At 43.8% G+C, this 11,036-nt stretch overlaps 1 protein-coding gene across 1 annotated transcript in view; it reads right to left on the reverse strand.

Moving 5' to 3' along the window:
- ccn1l2 (cellular communication network factor 1, like 2) overlaps positions 1-450 on the reverse strand; it is a 10,215-nt gene extending 9,765 nt beyond the window's left edge. The window contains exon 1 of the mRNA XM_084390300.1: positions 132-450. Coding sequence (XP_084246426.1) covers positions 132-212 — 81 coding nt within the window. The 5' untranslated portion in view covers positions 213-450. The remainder of the gene's footprint in view (positions 1-131) is intronic.
- Positions 451-11,036: the final 10,586 nt, after the last annotated feature.

Below are 11,036 nucleotides of genomic sequence, written 5' to 3' on the forward strand. Positions count from 1 at the left end.
ATACAACAAACAATAATAGACTGTTTGTAATTTCCCAAAGATACATTTTTTGGGATCACACAGCTATCAAAGATGAACAGATTTCTTTTGCAATGTCTGTGAACATACAGTACAGGATCAGATCTACTCACCTCTCCTTCAGATGAGCATAAAACAAAGAAAAACACAAGGCATATAACGGCCTGGGTCCATTGATTCCTTCCAGAACACATTTCCAAGCTTCCCCCAAGAAATGAATACCAAAATAAATTAAAAAATGTCACAAATCCCCAATGCAAAAAGCAGGTTTATCCACTTTCTAACGGACTCCGAAGATCTCAGAGGGTGTCTTCCAGCTCGTCTACTTTTTTAAGTAAGCGATTCAAAAGTAGTGCAGATACAGAGCGCATCAGTCAAACTAGTGTCTAAACGTACAGCAAGACTCAAACTCAGATGCCTTGTCAGTTTCACAGAGCATTTCCAGAGGGGCAGGACACCTTATAGAGGAGAGAGAGAGAGAGAGAGAGAGAGAGAGAGAGAGAGAGAGAGAGAGAGAGAGAGAGAGAGAGAGAGAGAGAGAGAGAGAGAGAGAGAGAGAGAGCAGTGGGAGTGTGTCTTCATAATGAGGGAGCCCTTATTTGTGTTGCTGGCCCTCTAGGGAACAGGGTGTGAATGCAAAACTGCAAAACGAGACTGCAGGTCTCAGTAGTGTGGATTACACACGACAATGAAATGACACAAAACCACCAAGACACTTAATACAGGCTTAACAAACACTTAAATATAGGGTGTTCACCTGACCACACAATTTAATTGGCCATTTGTTATGTGTTACGAAAGCCGCACTGGAGTGCATAAGAAACATTGTTATGATAGTGGAACAATTGGGAAGGGAACTCCAACCGTTTTCCGTTCGGATGGGAAGTCCTGATGCAGATGCGAAGGAAAATCCCCATAAACAACTCAGCACACACACACAAACACACACACGTAACATTCTCATTGTCGTCCTGTAAGGACATGAAAAGTGTTTTCTATTCATTCGCAGGAAGAGCTCTCCACTGGGCCTCAGGTTTGTGTTGTGAAACTCAGGAAGAGAAACATGGGAAAGCAGGGAGATCTCCAGAGATTGCTTTCATAGAATTCATATATCAGCCCTGACTGTCACTTTGAGACTTTTCTTTTCACCTTATACAAATCTGAATCAGCATGATTTGTTTATAAGAATATACACTGCTAAAAAAATGAATCAAAGTAAAAAGCCGTCAGCTGTAGTTGCCAGAACTTTACCGTAAAAAATATGGTAGCTAATGCTCAAAACAATTAATGGGTTTTAGTAGGGCAAACTTAAATTAAACAAATGAGTTCAATCAAATCAACTTTTTGGAGTGTAAAGAACTTTCTTTGTCTTTTGAGTTCACAAAACGGACACATTTTAAGTCGTCTGAACTTGTTTCTTTTAATTGAGACAAAATTTAACTGAAACTGGTCTGTGATTTCCATTTACCAGCACGCTTTGCCATGGCACTCGAAAGGGAGCGTAAATGCTCAATTTAAGTGTTATATAATGATTTTTTGTGAATGTCTGTTGAGGAGCATCAAAAGGATGTGGCGGATCTGGCGAAGAAGCTGTCAGAAATCAAATTATTGATTGAAAATTGGTTGAAAATGATCAAATATGGTTAAGATTGTGAATATTAGCCAGATGCTTAAAGGGTTGTTCCAACCCCGTAAGACTTTCATCTTCAGAACACAAATTAAGATATTTTTGATGAAATCTGAGAGCTGGCTCACTCCTTATAGGCTTCTCTGTAATCGATATCTGCCATCCCAGAAAATTTAGTGAACTAACCCTAATGCATATATGAGCTCTGACGATGACAGAGATGATGTTAAAAAGCATCTGCTCAAATTGAACCCTTCTAGATCAAAAAGATAGTGAAATGTGCTTTATTTTATTCTTTTAGTTGTTATTATACCCCTGAGGCAGCTAGAGATCCATCCGTGTTAGATATAGATCCGGGTCGCTGAAGACCTGAATATGTAATAATGATTGGCGAAGCATTCATGCATTTAAGGGTTAATCTGTTAAACTAAGGCTAATAGTTGGGCTCTACTATGGGGTGCAGTGATACATATTAACTGAACAGGTGATTTGCATCATAGCTGTTATTAACATATTTTTAAATTGAATAAATGACACACTAATCTCCACCTAAATTCAGTGTGGTGGGGCTTAAACACTGTGGAATGAATCATATGAGAGGGTGAGAAATGTGAGCGAGTAACTTTGAGAGACAGGCGAGGAGTGAAGCCAAACATGATCTGCAGGTAGGAGGGGAACAGGTGTGTGTGTGTGTGTGTGCTCGTGTGTGTGTGAATGCATAAAGACATCACAGTCAGGATTTTAGTACTGATTGTGCATCTGTCAGCTTGAGTGAGTGTGTGTGTGTGTGTGTGCGCATAAAGACATCGCAGAGCAGGCATTGGAGGATTTTAGAACTGATTGTGGATCTGTCAGCTTGAGTGTGTGAGAGTGTGCGTTTGTGCGTGTGTGTGTGTGTGTGTGTTTGCGTTTGTGGTATGTGCACACACACAGCTCTTTACGCAAATACCCAGACATACTGTAGCAATCACAAGAAAGGAGGGTCAGCTCAGTAGTAATTCTTGCACTATTTGGGAGAGCCGTGTGTCGGCCTGAAGAGAAGAAGAAGAAGAAGGAAAAAAAAAAGAAGATGAAGAGAAGGAGGTGGCCAGAATTCCAGAGATTCCTGTCCCACAAAAGCAGGATATGTGCACTGGCTCTCTCACGCTGAATGATGGAGAGAAGAGGTCATTAACACCAGGAGAGAGAGAGCGAGGGTGTTGTGAACATTTGCTATTAGACAGTCTGGCCAAATCCCAGCCATTGTTATCGGACCAGACAAACATTTCCAAGTAAGAGGTCAAGTGGACAAGGTTATATACTGCACACCTCCACAGGTTAAATAATACGCTTTTTATTGTCTAGTTCTTATGAAAATATCGATGTACTAGTGCAGTAAAGAGCCCAGAAACCAAGATAATGATCTGAGAAACCAAATATAGCCAATTCAATTCGACTAGACTATTCTTTGGTAAACCTAAGAACCAGTGAGGGATCTTTATTTTGAGGACAACCTTTATATTTAAAGAGATCCCTTGTGCATAAATGGTTGTCGGTACAGTCAGCAGCAAACTTTAACCATATTTCAGACAATAGATCTATCTATTATTATAAAACACTCTGTAGTCAATAAACTCCCTTAAAACTCATCTTTGATCACCAAAATGACATATTTAAACGTTTTTTCCTTGAAAAAAAAATTCTTCATGCCTTAAAATATCTTGAATGTAACTCGACACCCTTGCCTCATTTAGTATAAGTGGTTCTATGAATATGCAAATGAGCCCCGCCTCCACTCACTCACTCAGCTCAGAGATCCACTCGTTGACGATCACACTGTTGCTATTATACCGGCGGGATAAATGACTCTTGCGCCTGACGCAAATCTAAAATGGGTTGGTCTGAAGTAGCTTCATTACTCATAGGTGTGGTTTGGGCGTAACGTGAAATAAACCAATCAGAGCATCATCTCACATTCCCTTTAAGAGCAGGCGCGTTTGTTCCATGGCGGATTGCTATTATAACGGCGGATTTGCCAGACGTACGCCAGGAGCGGTTCACAGCCGAGGAGGCCGACGTTCTCGTCAGGGCCGTAAAACACAGAGAAGTGACATTGTATGGGGATGGGAGAAACCCACACAAATTAGCTTCGGTTAAACAGGCGTATAATAATTTTGGTAAATGTGTAAGCTAGATTTATGCCTATTTCTTCACATCTTCATGGACACAACAATGATTTCCCTCATGTGGAATATTTTTCCTTGTAATTATGTATGGTTTGCAAAAATGTGAACTGCTGCGTCTGTGTAGATGAGAGAAGCAAAGTGTATGTGTGTTGTGCACACGCTACATTATGGCTGTGAGGGACCGAGAAGCCAAGAATAAGGAACACAAGCTTTGCACAAAAAATGGGTCTTTATTTGAACCCAGGAAAAGGGCGCATGACACTCGCCCCCAGTAATCTACAAAACTCCCTCCAGAATTTGGACACAAATTGGGGCCCCCTGTCGGAAACCACATCCATCAGGAGGCCATGATGGTAATTTAGGCAAGGGGATAAAATGAGCCACCTTCGAGAACCGGTCCACTACGGTCAAAATGACCGTCTTGCCCTGGGAGGGCGGTGAGAAAAATCAAGCGCTATGTGGGACCAGGGTCTCGAAGGGACAGACAGCGGGTGGAGTAACCCATCCGGGGGTCGATTGAAAGTCTTACTACAAGCACAAACCGAACAGGCCAAAACAAAATTCCGAATGTCACAAGCCATTATCGGCCACCAGAATCGTTGCTTATGCAAAAAGCTGGTATGGTTTAGTCCTGAATGACACCATGTTGGAACAATGACCCCACCAAATAACATCAGACAGTAATTCCTCAGGTACAAACAAATGACTCGGTGGGCAACCGGGCGGGGGTGTTACCCCTTCTAAGGCTGTGCGGACCTTCAACTCGATTCCCCATGTGAGTGTGGAGACAATACATCTCTCAGAAATAATTCACTCTGGAGAGGACTGGCGTTCAGAATGGTCAAAAACGCATGACAAGGAATCGGGTTTGATGTTTTTAGAGCCAGGACGGTACGAAAGAGAAAACTCAAAGCGACCGAAAAAAAAGTGCCCACCGAGCCTGCCTGGAGTTGAGTCGTCTAGCGGATCTGATGTATTCGAGTTTCTTGTGATCGGTCCAGACGATAAATGTACCCCCGACCCCTCTAACTAATGACGCCATTCCTCCAAAGCTAACTTGACTGCCAACAACTCTCTGTTACCAATATCACAGTTATGTTTGGCGGTCCGTGGAAGAGCGCTGGGAAAGAACCGCACCTACCCCCACCTCCGATGCGTCGACCTCCACCACGAACTGACGTGACGGATCAGGGGCTATCAGAATGGGAGCTGAAACAAAGCGGCTCTGGAAAATGCAGCTTCGGTTGCACCAGACCACCTGAACGTCGTCCTGGTGGAGGTCAAGGCAGTCAGAAGAGCGGCTAGTTGGCTGAAATTGCGAATAAAACGTCGGTAAAAATTGGCGAACCCCAGAAACCTTTGTAGGGCCTTACAGGAATCTGGGTTTGGCCAATCAACCACAGCCTTAATCTTGTCTGGATCCATGCGCACTCCCACGGACGAGACGATGTAACCTAAGAAAGGAATAGACTGTGCATGAAAAGCGTATTTCTCCACCTTGACAAAAAGCCCATTCTCTAGCAGCCTCTGGAGCACTCTCCTGACGTGCTGAATATGTTACTGGAGAGACAAAGAAACTATCAATATGTCATCCAGGTAGACATATATGAACTGGTCGATCATGTCTCTCAGCACGTCATTAACGAGTGCTTGAAAAAACGCAGGAGAGTTTGACAGGCCAAAAGGCATATTCAAAGATATTCAAAGTGCCCCCTGGGGGTATTAAATACAGTTTTCCACTCATCCCCCTCATCCCCCACGCAAAGGATAAGTATTCTTTACCATGATGTTGTTCAACCCTCGGTAGTCAATACACGGTCGCAGCGAACCATCCTTCTCCACAAAAAAGAACCCCGCCCCAGTAGGAGAAGAGGAAGGATGAATGAGCCCGGCTGCTAAAGAAACAGAAATGTATTTCTCCATGGCCTCCCTATCTGGAGCAGAAAGCGAGTATAACTTGCCCTTAGGTGGAGACGTACCTGGTAGTAGATATATGGCACAGTCATAGGGATGATGCGGAGGAAGAGAAGCAGCCCGGGACTTACTGAACACTATCTTCAGGTCGAGGTACTTCTCGGGCACGTTTGACAAATTCACAGACTCATCCTGCAATACAGAACAAGACACAGACGAACAGGCAGACACAAGACAAGAGGCATAGCACTGATTGCTCCAGGCCGAGATGGAGCTGTGGCCCCAGTCAACCCTGGGATTGTGCTGCACCAACCAGGGATGACCTAGGACGATGGGGACCAGTGGAGAGTCCATGAGCATAAAAGACAGCTCCTCTGTGTGGTTATCCAATGTGATGAGGGAGACCGATGGTGAATGAAATGTCAGGAAGTTCTTGTTCGTTAAGTGCACTGACAGTAATCCTGTGAGTGAGGGGAATGATAGGGACCTGAAGGTTGTGTGCTAATGCTTGGTCCATGAAATTACCTTCAGCTCCCGAATCCAACAAGGCCTGGCAGTGGTGAAACTGGGTTGCCCATTGCAGTCTTACCGGGAAGAGAGTCGAAGATGAGGATTTCTCCACGGAAAGTCCACCCGACAGTGGCCTCAGCTCTACTGCCGGGCTTGATCTTTTACCGGGCAGTTCATCAGAAAGTGCCCGGCTCCACCGCAGTAAAGGCAAAGTCCCTTCATTCTCCGCCGTTCTCTCTTCTCCTGGGAAAGCTGAGCTTTACCCACCTGCATGGGTTCGTGATCCATTGCGGGGCTGACCGTATTGCTGACGCTGGACCTAGAATACTCTGGGTTCTCGGAAACCAAAATCTGGCGCGCTTGCTGCTCCCATCGCTGTAGTTGTGCGTCCACACGCAGTGCCAGTTCAATAAGTCCGTCGAGATCCGTGGGGAGTTCCAGCGTGAAGATCTCCTTCTGAATACGGTCAGCCAACCCATGCAGGAACATGACCCACTGCACCTCCTTGTTCCATTTGCACTCCCTGCTACCGTGCGATCATAGACCCGCCTCAACTCCTCGGAGAGTGCTTGGAACGAGGAACAGCACGGATGTTGGTTCTCCCACACCGCCGTTCCCCACTGAGCCGCGCACCCCGACTGTAACGTCATAACCAATGCCACCTTAGACTGTTCCGTGGAAAACGTCAGGGGCTGAAGAGAAAAGAACGAGCATTTGGTTAGAAATGCTCTGCAGAAGTTAGGCTCACCAGAGTATGCTTCAGGAGTAGGTAGGCACGGCACATGCTGATGACTGCTGTTTGGAGGAGTGGGAGGAACGGACGGTGGGGGTGGTTCGGACACCTGCGGTACCAAGGCTTGCACCACGCGACCCGTAACAGCCATCTGTTCCTCTTGATGATCCATGCGAGCATCGTTGTTGGACAGAAACTCTCTTAGATCGGACGCACTGAATCCATTGATGGTCAGATCGTTCTGTCAGGGTCAATGAAAGAGGATTCAGTAGCGAGTGTGAAAACAACTGGATGACGTGGGTCCGATGAATAGAGGTGCCCGGGAACACGGACGTGAATGGGCAACCCAATCCTCCATGGAAAACAAGGAAGAGCGACCAGGAAGACAGAACCCGTAATCCAGACACGAAACGCAGGGACCACAAAGACAGCCAGGACCAGGACCAGGACACGAACACAGGGAACTACAAACGATCTGACAAACACGGGCGGATGGCAAGGACATTAAATAGAAGAGCTGATCAGCAGAAGCTGGCGCTGATGATCTGATCAGCGGCAATCAGCAGCCATACCCACACTCACACACAGGGAGAGAGAATGAGTCAGTGAATTCATGAACCGTGACAGTTGCTGTCAGGGCTTCATAAGTCATATTTACTGACCAGAATATCATATTCATGTATTATATTTGGGGTGGGCTCTAAGTGAGCACCTGCAAACACCCAAACATCCTAGTTTTACACAGCAAGCTTCACTCACACTTCTTCACTTTTACACACTTGCGTCACTCACATTTCTGAAGAAATTTATTCAGAAATGACAAAATCCAGTAATGTATAAACTAGAAACTTTGTTCAACAGAACTTAAAGGAGTCATAATGTTGTGTTACCTTGGATACCCAAATGCTCTATTATAGTATTTTAGGCACTTCTAAAAAAGAAAAGTGGAAAAAAAATCAACACAGAGCCCCTCAGACCCTTATTTCTAAAGGCATTATTGTCTCGCGAGATCTGATGCGATGTTTTGGCTGTCGTGGACGGTCATTATAATAATGCAAATGAGGGGCGCGTTGATTGGTTGCAGGAATGTATTTTACTACTTCCAAGCGGTACAAAAACATAGACAAAATACTGCAATAGCTCAATAAATGTGACGGTACTTATTGTTAGTGAAATTGTAATCACAACCAAAGAAAAAAGAAAAAATACACCATTGCCATATACATTCTTACAGAAGCCCCACTAACTGAAAGCTATTTTCAAACTGCATGTTTTGCATGAGTTTGGCTAATAATGTTTAGTGGTATATTGTTTTCATACTTGCATTTAAACAGTTTTAGCCACTGAGCATGGACTCCTGTACCGTCACTACTGTAGCTGCTAGTGTAAAACAAAGTCGAAAGATGTGGCTAGCATTCGTAGAGTCCATTCCCCGTGTTTACCTCGAAGGTAACGTTACATACAATAGCCGCATTAGCTGTTAGCTGCTATTTGTTAACCACAGTAGAGCAATAAAAACACAGTCTTACCTTTTCAATTTCTGGCAAGTCCCTGATGGTTGGGATGGCACCTTTTCCCAAACGGAGCTTCGAGGCCAAGTTCGCCTGATACTGCCCCAAATTTGTAAAAGATTCCGGTGTAAAATGTTTAGCACACACACCTAACGATACGCCACTTGAAAGAGTTGTTGGGACAGCGTCATTAAAAATGAATTTCATCCACTGTTCCCTGATAGTTTCGTCCGTTTTTGGTAGATAAAACACATTTGCATGTTGTTTGTGGCAGTCACCCACAGAGCATCTCAGGTGTGCACTCGATTTCTCCATCTTTCTCGAGTCAACTAAACTGAATCTGAGGGGGAGAGGGGGAGAGGGGCGGGCTTCCCGCGGCATAGGTTTGCGGTGTCCATATTTGGTATATCCTCCCCCCGTCTTGACGTCAAGAAGGGGAAGAAATCAAAATCTCGTTTTTTCGTGCGCGTGCACGTGGCCTATTTTACAAACCCCGAGGTAAACAAACGCTTCACTTTTAAATATCGGCTTCCCGGCCAGTGTATAATCATTATGCAATCATAACATACATTGATTCTCGTGGAAAAGTGAAATTTCTACATTATGACTCCTTTAATAAAGAAATTTCATTAAAGGGTTTATGTGTTTGTGTCTATGTCAGTGCAGTTATCTCTATTCAGGCCAGTGTGCTTGTAAACACATAATTTAATGCCAAAGATGGATAAGAGGGTGCAGTGAGTCAGCCGGACGTTGGGTGTGTGAAGTGTGTTTGATGGCAAGCTTGTTTTTTCCAAAGCACTGTAATGGAATTTGTGCTTCAATGACTGACTCACCGGGAGAAGCAAAACAGAGCGCGAGGATATGTTTACAGAGAGATATTATAGCAACGCTGACACATTATAAACTCTTAAAAGAACCATCTGCAGGATTAGAACACAATTAAGTAATGTTTAAAAGGGTCCTATAATGCCCTTTTCACAAGATATAAATTAAGTCTCTGATGTCCCCAGAGTGTGTCTGTGAAGTTTTAGCTCAAAATACCCCACAGATATTTTTATATAGCATGTTAAAGTCATCACTTTTTGAGGGTGAGCAAAAACAGGCCGTTTTTGTGCGTTTCTTTAAATGCAAATGAGCTGCTGCTCCCGGCGCAGAGGGCGGAGCTTCAAGAGCTCGTGTGTTAACAGCTCCGATTACCTCACACACACATGCAGTAAAAATGTCAAAAAATGTCAGCCTTTTATGTTCAAACAGGAGTTGGACAAAGATGGAGAGACTCAAGAAGAAGTGACAACATGAAAATGCAACAGGACATTTCTGAATTGTTAGTTGATGAATTAGCTGATGGGGAGTTAACTCTTTTCTAGTCATTGATTAGCATATTCTGTCTTGATAATCTATAAATCGCGTTCCCAGGGGCGGGGTTTATGTACATTTTAGGGTTAGTGATGTCACTAACCCGGGAGGAATGTCGTGTAGTCCCTACCAGCCGTTTATTAGTCCTTAAAAACAAATTTCTGTTAAAGAAAATATCTCCCTTTGCTTTGAACTTTGAGCGTTGTAATTTTGCAGATGTTGTTTATGCTCAAACACCAACATTACACACTAACTAAAGTAAAAAAAGTGAAATCATAATCAACCACCCCTTTAATAAACCCACATTTAAAAATAGCCTCACTTAGAAACACTTTTGCAGTGTTCATTTTCACAATCTATCAAGCCGAAGCTTCATCTCACAAATGCTGGAGTCATACGTCGGGGTGTGTCCCGCTTCATCTGCGCTTCACAGAGCCCTCGCTGACAGGTCAAAGGTCACACACATTCCTCACCAGGATGTCCTGAAGATCTCCCGAGAGCATTGGTTCCCGGGGCATCACACTGTGACACTGTCCCATAAGAGACATGTTTTACTGCTCTATTCAATACAATTATTTTATGTATAATAGAGTTTTAATTGGTTTGCATGTTTTCTTAGTCCATTTTATTCCACTTAACGTTTTAAGAAATGTATGGTTGGTAAGCAGGAACTACACTTGAATAAAGAGAGCAGCATGGCAAACAAACAGGGTGCACAAAAGATACCAATGGCTTTTCTGGAGTGTGGAGTTACCACTTGCGGACTCACCTTTCCAGACGCCACTTCAAGCTTTTGAATTATCACTACTTTTGGACTGTGTATACACTGGTGGACACTCACATTGGGACGCTTCAACACAAGGATTCTTATGGACTGTTTTATGGTATGGTGCGATGGACTCTATGCTTTTAACAGCCTGTTTCAGCCTGTTTGAAATCGCTGGTGTTTCTGACGTCACAAACTACCTTGTAACCAATCAGATCAACGTGTGATCGTCAACGAGTGGATCTCTGAGCTGAGTGAGTGAGTGGAGGCGGGGCTCATTTGCATATTCATAGAACCATGAATACTAAATGAGGCAAGGGTGTCGAGTTACATTCAAGATATTTTAAGGCACAAATAAAAAAAATTCAAGGAAAAAAACATTTAAATGTCATTTTGGTAATCAAAGGAATTTTAAGGGATACAATTATTGACTAGA

Source organism: Rutilus rutilus, assembly GCF_951802725.1.
Source record: "Rutilus rutilus genome assembly, chromosome: 19".
In the NCBI taxonomy this organism is placed as follows: Eukaryota; Metazoa; Chordata; class Actinopteri; order Cypriniformes; family Leuciscidae; genus Rutilus; species Rutilus rutilus.